At 52.9% G+C, this 14,274-nt stretch overlaps 1 protein-coding gene across 2 annotated transcripts in view; it reads right to left on the bottom strand.

Moving 5' to 3' along the window:
• MAGI3 (membrane associated guanylate kinase, WW and PDZ domain containing 3) overlaps positions 1 to 8,284 on the bottom strand; it is a 71,051-nt gene extending 62,767 nt beyond the window's left edge. For both annotated transcript variants that reach the window (XM_086765911.1, XM_086765912.1), the window contains exon 1: positions 7,963 to 8,284. In XM_086765911.1, the coding sequence (XP_086622037.1) occupies positions 7,963 to 8,284 (322 nt within the window). The remainder of the gene's footprint in view (positions 1 to 7,962) is intronic.
• Positions 8,285 to 14,274: the final 5,990 nt, after the last annotated feature.

Here is a 14,274-nt window from a genome sequence, read left to right as displayed (position 1 = left end):
TTAACAAAAGATTGCTATGATTGTATTTCATATTGAGAGCTACACCTAAATAATCACAGAACAGGGCTATGTGCAGCCAGCCGTACCGGCATCGGGAGCAGCAGCGCCGAGGAACAGCTGTCCGTGGGTTCTACCAGCGGTATGGGAAGACTAACATCAGCCGCCGCGTCCCTTGGTGCTGCACCCACGGTGGCAATCCCCTCTTCCCCACTGGTGCCTCTGCTGTCTCCTCCACACCACGCTGACAGACACCCTGCCTAGGACCCTCCCCTTTCCACCACAAGTATCTGCTCTTGCTTTTAAACGGATCAGCTGGGAAGCCAGCCCACTGTACTCAGCTACTGCTGGTACCTCACCTGGGAGCAGCTCCTGCTTCTGCTGAGGCCCAGACAAGATTAATTTAACACAGATTCAAACACCAATTAGCAACCGAGAAGATTAATTGCTTAGGATTCTGGTTTCGATGACTGTGCAACAGATCAATACAGTCTGCAATCTTTCTACTGCATTTTCCCGTCACCTTCTGTTCAGCACAACTAAATAAGGATTTTATTCTCAAACACAAAGAGCTCATTTTTTTTTAACCCAAATTTAGTACTCTCAGGAATACTATTGCTTTGAAGAAGAAAATTGTTCCCATACAGGGAACAAGATGCGATTTAACTAACAGCCCATAAATGCAACAAGATATTTCTTAAAAGGGAGCATCATGAATTAAAAACAAGAACCAGAAGAATGAATTCAAAGATCTTAAACCAGAGCAATAATCAAAACTAGAGTAATTTTTTCAGCTGTCAAATTGCATGCACAATCCTTGCTATATTTTAAGATTTTTTTTCAAGAATTATCAGCTGAAAAATATCTTGAAGCACATGTTTCAGTAATAGAGGAGCGTGGTGCATAGCAAGTTATAAAAGCACAGCTTGTTTACTTCAAGAACTTTCTAAAAAGACAGTTTAAAGTGTCTTTTCTTATAAAAGCAAAATGAAAATTCTTGAAAAAAAGAAAAAAAGGAAATTGTATCTTCTGAGAACAATAAAAACCATCTTCTACAACTGACTAGCATTTCATTAAAGCCAGTCAAGAATTCAAGACAAATACTGAGAAAAAAAATTATGAAGAAATCTGCTGTTGAAATCATGGCTTCAAATAAAGGTTCGTGTTCACTTCACTCTTGGCTTCATTCACATAGAAGAGGAAGCCTCCTGCCATTGCAGAGAAGTGGCAGAATTACAGTTCCAAGCATTTTTAAGAAGTTCTATGCTGGCATGTAAGCCTTTATTTTTTTTTTTTTTTTAAATAGAAAAGCAACATAAACATATATGCAAGAATTTCAATCAAAATTGTCTACCCGAATGAGAAAATTTCCTTCCCGGAATAACTGGAACAGAAACGCTTGGCTGTTCAGTTCCAGTGAAAGTCCCACTCCTCTAAAGCAGGGAACGCGGGCACAGGGGAGGCGGCTTTGGCAGCTGGCAAGCCAGAACAGCAGCGACTGCGCTACCCGCTGAGCCACCAGCTCCAGGTAACGGCTGGCCTTACTCTGCGCTACTCTACCGGGTCTCTCCCGAGAGACATGAAACGGTACGGGGAAGAGTATGGCTCTCCTGAAGGGAACAGAGAAGTACAAATTAAAACCACGGTGTTAAGTAGCACAGCAGCAAAAGCCACATGAGACCTCGTTATCATTTTAAACTAACACACCAAGAAAGAGCAGAATAATTAGAAAGCATTTATGGTGAAATCATTAACACAGCACTCATCGCAGTACAATTTAAACAAAGGAGTATGTGAAAGGGAAAGGCAGTATGTTCCGTGCCAAGAATAACACCTTTATAGATAAGATGAATATGAGAAACAAGATTATACATTACACGCACATCCTAACACCCATCCCCTGGCAGGTGCCCGACAGCCCTCTGCATCCACGCATCCAAGACACAAGCTAACAGCTTCCTGCGCGAGGCAGCTCTCGAGCTGCTACGGGACACCAGTGCTACTGCCAGTGCTTTCGAGAAATGACAGCCCCCAGCAGAAAGCGTTTCTTGTTCAGATCTCTTTTTCAAGACTGCTCATCTGTCTTCTGCCCAGTTCCCCGAAACCGGGATACCCTACACATTCATTACAGCAGCCCCGTATGCTCGGGGCTTTCCTTGGTGCAGCAAAACGAATCGACCTTTTCTTCTTTTGAATCAGTTCCCCGTGCACTCTAAGCACGGAGGGCAGCTTTCCACGCCAGCATCCAGCAGCTCCCCACCCAACGCGCACCACAGACTGAAGGACCCATGCCGGCTGCCTCAGCTCCTCCGATGAGCCGAGTAACACATCAGTCTGTTTAATCACCGGGCTGGCCTGCTGCCAGCTTCCAGAGAAACACAGAATTAGGGTAATGCCTTTCCTTCGAGAGGCAAAATTATCCTAGTGTGTACTCTGATCTCTGTTTTACCACAGCACATTTAGAATTCAACTGATTTTGCGAAAACAGCCTCGGAGTGTGGCGTGCCCTCTCTGCCTTAATTGCCAAACACACAAATGTTTCCCCCACACGGAGGCTTTGTACCCACCTCAAGCACAAGAGAAAATGTAAATGAGTCTTACATACTCAGCTTCGAGTATTGTGCCTCAAGTGCCGAGCCCCGATCTGAGTCACTGTACGTGTCATCACCGACTTCATTCATTCTGCTCTGGAGAAGGGAGCCCCGTGCACTGTCTTCAAACATTTCCATTAACTCCTGCTGGTAACGCAGGCACGAGGGATCGATCACCATGCAATTTTACACTCACGTAAGAAAATGCATCCAGCAATAAGCTGTCATCTTGTAAGCTTGTACTAGATTTTGATCAGGAGAGCGTTTTGGTAACATAAGGCCTTGCTAGCTTAAGGATTCTCAAGTCCAAAGAGCACTACATGATTTAGTGAAAGACACTGATTCGAAAAAATTAGTTTGGTACTGAGAACTTCAGCATACTACATCCACCTGCCAATCATCTCGTTCTCTGTACTTATGCATCATAATTCAGATAAAACAACAGACCTGAAGTAGTTAGAGATGTCATGTCGAAAGGCTGCAGAGTACAGTTGAGCGCATGCAAAGTGGCAACACACATCAGCTCTGGACTGCATGTACTGTAAACCGCATGAAGGACTGGAAAATGAAGACCCGATGAGTTCTGTGAACATGAGCTGGGAAGTCCTCCTCGTGCCCCAGCTGGGAGAAAAAAAAACATCAAAGCACAAACCAACACCTAACTGCAGGCCAGGGAATCCAGGCTGGAGACAACGAATAAAAACCCAGCCAGAGGAACAGCTCCAGCCACACCTGTGAAAGTCAGCTATGAAACAAACACTTCAGAAGCCGAGGTTTAACAGCTTCAGGAGCACCGAGAGCATGAAGAAGGTGTAGTCTGTAGGGAACTTTTCATCATTTTAAGTCTTGCTGCACTTTTTAATTAAAGATCAGTTTTGACGCAACGGATCCAACAGGCGTTCTCTCAATAATCAAAGGACAAAACTACGCGCTCCGGAAGCACTTCCCAAGTGGAAAAAGACTCTTCTAAGCAGACTAGAAGACTCTGCCCACTTCTTCCCAGATGCTAGTTAGAGCGGCCATGAAACCATAGTAATTGCCACAGAGTAGCTGTATTCATCAAAGCTCCTTAGTTTGGAAGGGAGACACATTCCTTCCTACGTAGTATCTGGCAACTCAGGCTGCAGAAAGAGGAACTTGCAGATAATCAGTAATTTTTCTTACTTTAAGCCCGCAACCTAGTGTGACGTACTTTGGCTACCATGCTGCTATGAAGAAAGAAGGCATTCAGAGTTGTATTTACGAGTATTTCAGCAAGCAGGCTCGCCTGCACATGCAAACATCCTTCTGGCTAGATCCGAATGCCATGTGCACTAGTAGGTGCACCCTTCAGAGGACGAACTTCACACTCACCGACAATGGATTTGACTAAAGCAAAATGCTTTTGTTTTTCCTTAACAGAAACAGAAGAATCTGCAGCAGCACCAGCTAGTTCCAAGGCTAATGTACTAATCCCAGTAACAGTGGACAGGGAAGGTCCTTGAGCCACCCGGCAGCCATCATTTGGATGCATGTAAGCAGACGATTAGCTGGAAACCAGCACTCGCCAAGTGTGGCTAAAATACAAATGTGCTCATTATGATAAGCCGGCCCGCATCAGCATGCGTGCACGTACATACAAACATCCCATTGCTCCACAAGCCTCATCTCCACACTGCCGTTCTGCTCATCGGATCGAGATGATGGTGAGTTATCCAAAAATAAAGGTACGGTTATAATCCCAAACATCAACCAGGATGAAGGGGTATCTTTGTGCAGACAGCTCAGGTCCCAGCACCAGCCCGGGTACTCTGGCAGAGAGCTGGAGACCGGCCCTCTGCAGACTTCGCTACGCAGGCCCCTACCAACTCCGGAACCGAAGACTTTCCAGGTAGTCTGCACGCACCTGGGCCAGACCACGTCTGGGGCACACCTGCGGCACTGACAATGCTCACCCCCAGCCGTGGCACACTGGTCTTGTTCTCCCTCCTCAGCAAGTAAGCAGAGCGCAAGATAGGGCAGGACAAATTTCCTCCTCCACAAAATGGTCCATCATTTGTGATGTGCAGTTAAACAGATGGCGTTCAAATTAACATTCATATCTTTCAAGTGTCTTATCAAACAAGACTAAACAGCATCTTGAAATTTCCATTTTAGATTTTCCATGAGCTTGCTAGAAGTTTCACAGACAGATTTTACTTCTGTCAACTAAAGCTGTTACTGCCTTTAATGAAGGACTGCATCACTGCTCGAAATAAAGCAGCCCAGTCCCCAACACACTGTTCAATGCCACCAGGACACTGCACAGACTTCACCTGGAAGACAGAGCCAGCTCTTAAACACCAAAGTTGCACTTCTAAAATGCAGAGGCAGACCATGACCAGCATCAAGGCCTTACACATACCCTAAAATTCAGAGGCAAGGCAACAAACTCCTCACTGTGGTGGTAAAGACCCCTGAAGCTGGATCCCCGCAGACTTCTGTCCTCACAGCTCTCAGTGTCATTGAGCACGCAGAGGCCTGCTTGCAGAACCACTCCATGCCTTTTGACATGAGGGTTAATTTGAGAGAGAGCAGTTTTGACTGGAGAAAACCACGAAGCATGGGACCTTAAAACCAGTAACGCCATTAAGGGTCTCCAGAATTCAGATACATTATGAGTGCACGATGGACCGCCAGCTGCCCAGCCCTCACTCCCTTCCCCACCACCACCCACACAACGCCGTACATCTCCCTGGCTGCCTCCCAAAGGTCAGCAAGTCTGGATTGCTCCAGGTCACAAGGGGTAGAAGGGAAGCCAAGTTCAAAGTCACAGGTCTGCACAGAGAACGCCTTGTCAACAACTTTCCTAATTGCATATGCCCTAAGTGGAGGAGAGCTACCGCGGCAGTCTCGGGGAAAAAACAACCAAGAAACCAGTACGCTTCAAAATACTGTATTTAAGGACACTAAGACAGAAAATTACTGCAGAAATAATCTGATGTGGTGAATAAGCTTGCATCATGTTCCAGTACGGGAAAAATTGCTGGATCTGACGCTTCAGTTTGATTTGTTCCAAAAGTTACATAAAATCAGCATAAAAACGCTAGTTCTCTTTTTACAACTCAACCTAGCACTCAGTTTACAAGCTCTGGATGACTACGCTAAACAGCACAGGTCTTTGCAAGACTCCAGCAGTAGCTTCCTTCTGCTGAGAAAACCATTCCTGTATTTTAACCAGTTACTAACCCACCGGAGAATTCTGCTCTTACCGTTCAGCAGCCACACAGCGCTCACTCGGCGAGAGCCTTATTCAAAGTCCATCGTTGCCTCGCTGGAAGCCTGCTAAAAATCCATCTCACCAAAATACCTGGATTTGATTAAACCAACCAGCAAACCTTTGAAAACCAACAGACTTTCTTCCAAAAAGGAACACACTCTCCTCACTAGATGGTATTCATTCACACGCCTGACAGTTTCAGCAACTTGCTGGAATCAGAAGTCAGTCCTGTTCATCTTCTGGACCCTTTTCCCACTGGTACCACATTCCCCACCTCCCACCCCTTCCAACACCATGGGTCATTTAAGGAACAGGCAAGACATCACTGTTCAGAACTTCGTATCTGGAACTCCTAATGAACATCGTCCGGCTCTGGCAATTTTCTACTGTTCACTGTATCAATTTCTTCTAAAGACACTTCTGCCAGCTTTAGCTGACAGTTTGGGATATCTCTCTGTTACGGCAGGTCCCAGTACAGGAACATCCCTATTTCCCTCCATGGTAAACAAAAGAAATGCCTTTGATCCTCTAACTGCAGTTTCATCTTCCATGAGCTTTTGCTTTTTAAAAGAGATTTATCATTGTTTTCTATCTTAAACAATTTGTTCCTCAGTATTTTAATCCTCTTATTTTCTATTTAATTTGCAGCAGTTTTTCTTTTATATTTTCCTAATTCAGATGAGATTTCCAATTTTGTAAGTAAAGGTATCTCTCAAAGCCTACCATGCTGCTGTAGATGCTTTTAAGGTGTGGATGTGTTGTTTGTTGCCTTTTTTAAAATTTGTTTAACAGGTGATACGCAGCAGGACCAACTGCCCCGTCTCTATATAGAAGATGATTTTTCGTTAGCAGTCAAACAAGGAGAAACTGATTTAAAATACGTACGAACTAGTCAAACAGCAACCCAGCAGTTACGAAAGACATACAAGATGGGTGTTAAACAAAGAAGCTGTACAAGAATATTACAGATTTCAGTCACGGAAATGCCGCTATCAGTTGGGATGCAGAGAAAAATGGTTTTACCAAAGACAGTTTCTTCGTAACGCATCATGCTCGCACCTGGACTGCCTGACCAGGAACGCGGTACGTCTGAAGCTCGTTACACTGTGAATCACTAGCTCGTGGGACTGCAGGTGCCACTGTTCAGCAGTAACTTGACATTTGACAGGCATGTTGATAAAGAAGATCTTACCACAATGATCTGATATCATTAGCTAATTAAAGGGTACTCAAAATTAATCCAAGTCTACGCAAAAAGAACACCCCGAGTCTGTTCTCGGTGTCTGTCTTCGGCAACCGAGACACCAGCAGGATGCAGCGACCGCCCGCTCCCACCCTCCCTACCCGGCCGCCTACCGCCGCCCCTCACCCGGCTCTCGGCAGCGCCTCCTGCGAGCCCCACGAGGAATCTCGAACCGCCGTTTCTCCGAGCCCCGGGCCCACCGGACGGCCGGCGAGCCGCTCCCGCACACACACGCAGAGACCCGGCGGCGGCCCAGGGCCCCCGGGCGGCGGCGGAGCCCCCGAAGCCTCCGCCCGGCCCCGTGGGGCGACCGCCGCCCGCTTCGCCGGGCCCGCACGGGCGCCACGGCCCCGGAACGCCCCGAACACCGAGCGGCTCCCTCCCCCGTCACCGCGCCCGGGTGTCAGAGCCGCCGGGCAGCGCGGGCGCTGGGCAGGGCGGGCGGCAGCGGCCCGGGAGGGGTACTCGCCCCGCCGGGACAGCGGCGCCCCCGGGCGAGGCCACCGGGACGGGACACCGGCGGCGGGACCGAGCCCGCGAAGCCAGCCCGCTGCCAGGCCGGCGGCCCCCGACGGGCCGGGGGGACCGAGCGCCGCCCCGGGGCCGTGCCGGGACGCCGGGGCCGCCCCACGCGGCCGCTCCGCTCGGCCGAGGCGCCCTCCGGCACGAGAGGAAACTTTCCCAGCCCGGTACCCGCCCCCCCCCAGCCCGCCCCGCGCCCCGGGTCCCGCCGCCGGGCGGGCGCTCCCGCACCCCGCCGCGGCCCTCCCGCCGCCCCGCAGGGCGCCGGCGCGGCTGGGCCTACCCGCGGCCGGCTCGGCGGCGGCGCGGGCAGCGGCGGGGCAAGGCCGCGGGTCCGGCGGGCGCGGCGCGGCCTGCGGCGGCCGGCTCACCTGGGCGCACGGTCTTGAGGCGCACGGGCTCCCTGAAGTGCCGGACGACGGCCAGCGTGTCGCGGTGCGTGAGGCCGCTGACGGGGGTGCCGTTCACCTCCAGCAGCACGTCGCCCGGCGCCGGCGCCTTGCCCGAGAGCAGCACGGGGCCCGGCGCGCCCTCGCCGCCCGGCGGCAGGCGGCCCGCCAGGTAGGGGAACTCGCCGCGCTCGGCGCCGCCGCGCAGGAGGTCGGGGTCGGGGCCCGCCGGGCCGCCCCAGGACACCACGCACTCCTGCACCTTGCTCAGCCAGTGCCGCTTCTTCCGCAGCGTCTTGGACATGCCGCCCCGCGGGGCGCCGCTGCCCGCCCCGCGCCGCCGCTCCCTCCCGCCCCGGCCGCGGCTGCCGCTCGACTGCCGCCCCGCCGCGGCGGCGCCCCGCCCGCCCCGCCCCCGCCGCGCGCGGCCCCGCGCCGCGGCCCCGCCCCCGCCGCGCGCGCCCCCGGCCCCGCCGCGGCCCCCCCCCCCGCCGCGCCCTGGCGGCCGCGCTGACCACGCCCCCTCCCCGGCCGCCGCGCCGCCGGCCCCCCGGGGCGGGGCTTCCGCCGTCACGGGCAGCGCGGCGGCCAGGCTGGGCCGGGCCTTGTCCGCCCCCGGCCGCCCTGGGCGCGGGGCCCTCGGCCGGGAGCAGTCCCCCAGCCAGGGCGCGCCTCGGCCGGGAGCCCCCGCAGCCCGGATCCCGCCTCAGTCAGCACCCATCGCGGCCACGATTTCCCCTCCGTCAGCGCCCGCCTCAGCCCGCATCTCCCCTCAGCCGGACCCCCCGGGCCCGCGCTGGGGGTCCGCGCTGGAGAGGCTCGGCTGCCGGCAGGGCCGCCCGCCCCGCTGCCGGTCCCGCTTCGCCGGGTGCCGGGCGGGCTGAGCGCCCGGGGTCCCCGCCGCCGCCCGGGTTCGCGTTCGGTGCCCGTGTGCCCAAAGGCGCAGAAGGCCGCGTGGCTGCCGCTGCTGGGGCGCGTTGGTTCGGAGCACGTCGGGCCAAAGCACGGGTCAAAACCATGGCTACAACTTAGATATCACCCCGAAGACGTGTTGTCAACTGGAAAACACAACTGCAGGGCGTTTGCTCGTTGCTTTTTTATGCGGATGTGTACCAAAGACTGCAGTCAGCAATCAGCTCGTGCTGGTCACGCACCGGGTACGCGCTATGAACATCGCGGTGCCGGGGAGCGCAGGCGCTGTTCGACACCTGACACGCTAAAAGCTACTGACCGCAGGAAAGTTCATTCAAAATCAATGTCACCACACTAAAAGCTGAACATTAATCCTTTGAAAGCCTCGTGGTTCAAAGCGACAATTTCACTGCCCCGTCCTCTTCAATTGTTTTTCTCTTACTCAGAGGCTGAATCTCCACCGCAAGCCTTTTTGCCGTCGCGGTGTTTTAGGAGCTCCCGAAGGCTCCAGCTGTGCCCGCGGGCTGCGGTCCGCGTGGAGCTGCGAGGCTGCGTTAAACCCCGAGTCCCGAGAAGGTGGAGCATGGCCCTTGTTTGCAAATACAGAGGTGTGACTCTGCATAACTCAAATACTCCTTCCCTTCGCACAGGAGGAAATGAAGAAGCCGGTATCTGCAGAGTCCAAAGAATGTTTGCTGAGTTGTAAAACAATGGATTTTTGTTTCCATTGCCGTGTCCCTGCGTTCACCTCCATTTGCACAACGGCGTGCGTTAGAACTATCGCGTTCCCACATGGAATGCTTTGCAATGGTAAATAGCAGCAAGTGGTTAATTTCTGCATAGTACAGAAACCAGCGAGAAACCTGCTCGTAACAAACACCAGTAACTTCTGCTACAAGGTGTTTTCTAGTTTTTGCACATTCCTCTACCTTTAAGCCCCATTAGCCTATGACTTACACAGTAGCTATTATGAAAAAAAAGCAAGAAAATAAGTTAGAACACCAATCTTATAATAGAGCCGTGCTTGCTGGGGTAAAACAATGTAATCTAAACTCGTTTGGGGACATTAACCAAATGCTCCCCGTACATCACGGTGTAGTGCCTCCGGCACTAATGGAGTAGCAGCAGGCGCAGGTTTAGCTCGTGGCGTGCGGTGCTATTTGAGGTACATTGGGCTGTCTGCCAACAGCCATGGAAAAAACTGCCTGAGATAAATTTCCTTTCACTCTTGCAGAATGGAAGCAAGAAGGCGGAAAGCTTTGTGGCGTTCACGATCTGGACATTAAAAGGGACACTGTCACATTATTTAAAACCAACCTGCAATTTTTCACACAGGAATTGTGACACCAGACATGATCCGTAATTGGTGAGCCGCCGACAGTGGCGTGTGCCCGACGTTCCAGAGAACACACGCAGTCATGTGTAAGCAGCACGGACATCTCAAGGAGGAGATGAGTGTCCTTCAGCTCCAGGGTCAGCAGTTTATCCATCCCCTAAACTGAAGGCTTTTCACTGGCTGAGACTTTCAGACCTCGGCGGGAGATCCCTGCTGCGTTTACGCACCTGAAATGGGAGACAGCTTCAGAAATGCTGGGCTTGACGTGCTAGCTAATAACGCTAATAACAAAAGCTAGTCATGAAGCGGCTGTTCCTTTAGTGAAAGCCCTGTTGTCTTTAACAGCATGCTCAATATAAATTGAAAGCCAAAAAAAGCTGCCTAATCCTTTGTAAATTTTATGAAGCTCCCCACCTCCGCAAGTTGTGCAGGTTAGTTATACATCATCCGAACAATAATCCTCTTCTGGAGCTGCACGTTTACCTTTCAGGCTCATTGTATTCCGAGACAGTAAATAGTGCTGAAGGTGTTTATTTTCTCAGCATCTCTCACACCACCCGCCTCCTTGCCAGTGCCCGGGGTGCGGATGCACTGGCTCCGTGCAAATCCAGATGTGCGAAGCCTCCCAGACCGTGACCACTGCCCGCAGGGCTCCTTGGGCCTGGGGTCCCTGGTGCCACCTCTGCTGGGGCCGCTGCACCCCTCAGGGGTGCATGTTGCTGGAGACCGGGCAGCCCCCCCAGGCCACCCTGCTGTTTTGGGGCAGCCCACGCCGTGCAGCACACCTCGCCCCACAGGACCTGCTTTATTGTCCTGCCATGAACAAGCTTGGAAACGTGCACAAACTGCTGGGGAACTGACAGACAATTGGAACTCTCACTTGTGCCACATGATGACGAGTACACTCGTCCCCTTTCCTTCCCCTCTGCTTCATTGCAGCAGAGATGCGAAGTGCCCGCACCACCTCGTAGCGATCAGACGGAACGTGTTCTGCACCCCCGCCAGCCCCAGCCTGCCAAGGTGTGAGGAGCTGTGTGTTTTCTGAGCACTAGCGTTTGAAATCTCTGCGAGCTAAAAGGGGGCATCAGTGCTCCAGCGTCTCCAGTTCATTGCCCGCCCTGCCGCGGGAGCTGCCGTCGCTCCCTGCGATTGGCACCAGCGCACGTGCCAATGCGTGAAAGCAGGGTGCTGAGCTCTGCCCCGTCAGAGCTGAGGGACGAGACTGCTTCAGGGCAGGGCAGCTTCTCGGTAGGCAGGGAAGGAAAGTTTATCACACTGCCAAAGTTCAAAGGCAATCAAAACAGCAAAAACACGTCAGAATGCTGTTTAATTAGAGCGTGAAGACACACTTTCCCGGAGAGGACAGGAAGGGAACTGCCGTGTCACATTTGGGGCCCTCCGCAGTCCTTCTCCCAGCGCCCAGTGCTTGCAGTGCCGCTGGCTGTGCCACACGCAGTTCATCGGTGCTGCGCGCGCAGGGAGGAACCCAGCCAGGGGCAAAATACCCGCCAGGACGTACAGACACAAAGCCAGGGCAATTCCCCCCACGAAAGCAGGGTGCACCAGCCCAGAGCGGCGTGCAGACACTTGCGTGTGCAGCAGCACGTTACGTCCTGGCTCCCAGCGCCGGGGCGCCCAGGGCTCCGGCTGTCTCACCACCACCGCCTGACCACAGCGCTGGAGAGCTGCTGGGGCAGCCAGCGGTGATGGCCCACTGCACTGCACCGCCGGAAAACAAAAATAGTTGCCAGGGAGGAGCGGTAGGTACAGTGTTCCTCCCTGACAGAAGCACTCAGCTCGAACGCGGGGTAACAAATTATTCATTGAGCTGCGTGCCTCTAAGGCAGCATAAACAAATCACGGTTGGATAAGAGCTCAACGCCAGGCACTTGCTGTTCTGTGGACAGACGTATCCAGGACTGTCTATTTGAAAACTGTGACCCTAGGATACAATTATCAGAAGGCAAGCTTTTAGACACATCACAAATTAACTTGTACAGGAGCAAAAGCTGCTGCGCAAGCAGATCTTACCACGGAATTTCATCAAGCTCCAAAAAACCTTGCAGTATAAACCCAGGTATTAACAGAGATCTGTGTGAACCCGGGCTGGACTCCTCGCCTGGGATGGACGATGTTTCAGCCCAGCAGGCATCAGTGGGCGCTGCGCCCATACAACGCCTCTTCGTCAGTCTGCCTGTATTTAACACGCGCATTGCCACGGCACGCTGACGAGAAGCAATACCAGCAAGAAGGGCATTCACACCGCGTTGTGTCCTCTCTCTGCCCCTCTTCTGCAAATAAAAAACCACCCTTGAGCAAGGAAGATGTTAACTAGTGATCATTACATACCACGGGCGTTGAATGTCTCTTAAATAATCACACAAAGTTTTCAAACAGCAGGAGCCTTGGTCTGGGAATTTACTATGTTTTGACCAAGACTTCAGAGTAAATTAACTATCAGGTCAGATCCTCTGTATGCCTCAGCTTCCCAGCTACACAGTCAACAATATTTCATACCTGAAACACCACAAATTCCTTTAAACTACTGCTCATAAAACGAAAGAAACCTCCACGAAGGAGGCTGCATACAGGCGGATCCCTGCAGTGGAGAACATGAAAAAAAAATGACACCAAATGGTTTGCTTGGTTTGCTTGCTCGATGCAAGCATCTGCCAACAGGTTAAACGCTTGGACAACTGGTGAGCCTGCCGCTGACCTGCACTGTAGATGCTTTGCACAATGAGAGCAGTGTTTAGTTATCCTCGAGCTGGAAAAAAAAATGGGGGGAGAGGAGAACAAACAGGGCACTGCTGAAAGAGGGGAAGTAACCTCCACCAGCGGCTGGAACGCAGATCCGTACGGAGCACACAGTAACGTGCTCTCGAGCGCTTTTCATCTCCTTTGCTGTTTCCTGTGCAGCGCACCCTGAAGAGTCAAAACTTCCAGAATTAAAAAAAAAGTAACTACACAAGATTGCCCCACATACGCCTGCTGCAAGCGCGGCTGGTTGCTGCTGCGGCTTTCAGTATAAGAGTTAGCAAGACGAACTAAGAGGACTTGTCAAAGTGAATAAAGAAGCAGCCTATGCAAATACCCCTCAGCCGCTCGCTCTGGGACGCACACAAAGCGTCTGCAGCGCAATGCGATCAAGCGCTGCAGATGCCAGGGAATGCGAAGTGGGGATAAAGGCCTGGTCAGGGAACTGCGAGCCACGCAGCCATGCAGAATCTCAGCCAAGCACGGGTTTGAAGGCCACGTATTGGATTTGGAGCCTACAAGGGGTAACAGAGCGTTTAAGTCTGGGTCTAGAGCTCAGTGCTTTGCAGGAAAATCAGGGCTGGAGCAAACCAGTGGGATGCTCTGGCCTGGCTCGGGGAGGCAAGCAGGACTGAGGGCGCTGGGCAGCACGCATGCAAGCGGCGGGGCCAAGGGAGCGGTGGCAGGGACCTGCGGTGGCAGAGTGCCCGCAGAGGTCATTTGGGCATTTGCAGCCAGGGCGCATTTGGGAAATGGCACATCCCAGCTCGTCGTGAGAACTGACCTGGTCCCTGCCGGTCCCCTCATATGGCGCTCTCCTTTCTGCATCGCTGAGAGGAGATGTCCCCCCTTTGCCGTGCTGAGGCACTGGGACCCTTTCACAAGTGGCCACAAGGCTTTTGTCGTGGGCCCTTACTCTGCTGCAGCAAACTCCTCTCCTTCCCGTGCCTCAGTGCAGAGGACGGGTCGCCGCGGCTGAATGGTGAGCCGGCAGTGGCTGCACGGACAACGGGCTGCATCCCTGGCTGGCGGGCGTCACAGGGCGACTCCTCCGTGTACCGGAGTTCTGGCAAAGACCAGGCGGTTCGCAGGGTGCACCCTCAACTCTGCACACCTCTGGAGCCCTCTGCGTGCTGGGATTACTGGGCGAATCCTTACTCCTTACAGCACGGCCGTGTGCTGTACTGTTTGGGTCACTGCCAGCTCAGGACTTGAACATTTTGACTTGATCCAGATACGGAGGAATTGAGGAGGATTGGTTCCTCGCTCTTTCCAGCTAGGCTTGTTTG

This window comes from Chlamydotis macqueenii, chromosome 23 (assembly GCF_036417535.1).
Source record: "Chlamydotis macqueenii isolate bChlMac1 chromosome 23, bChlMac1.mat, whole genome shotgun sequence".
Taxonomy (NCBI): domain Eukaryota; kingdom Metazoa; phylum Chordata; class Aves; order Otidiformes; family Otididae; genus Chlamydotis; species Chlamydotis macqueenii.
Note: the sequence above shows the minus strand (reverse complement) of the source record. Positions and strands in the feature narration are given on the sequence as shown.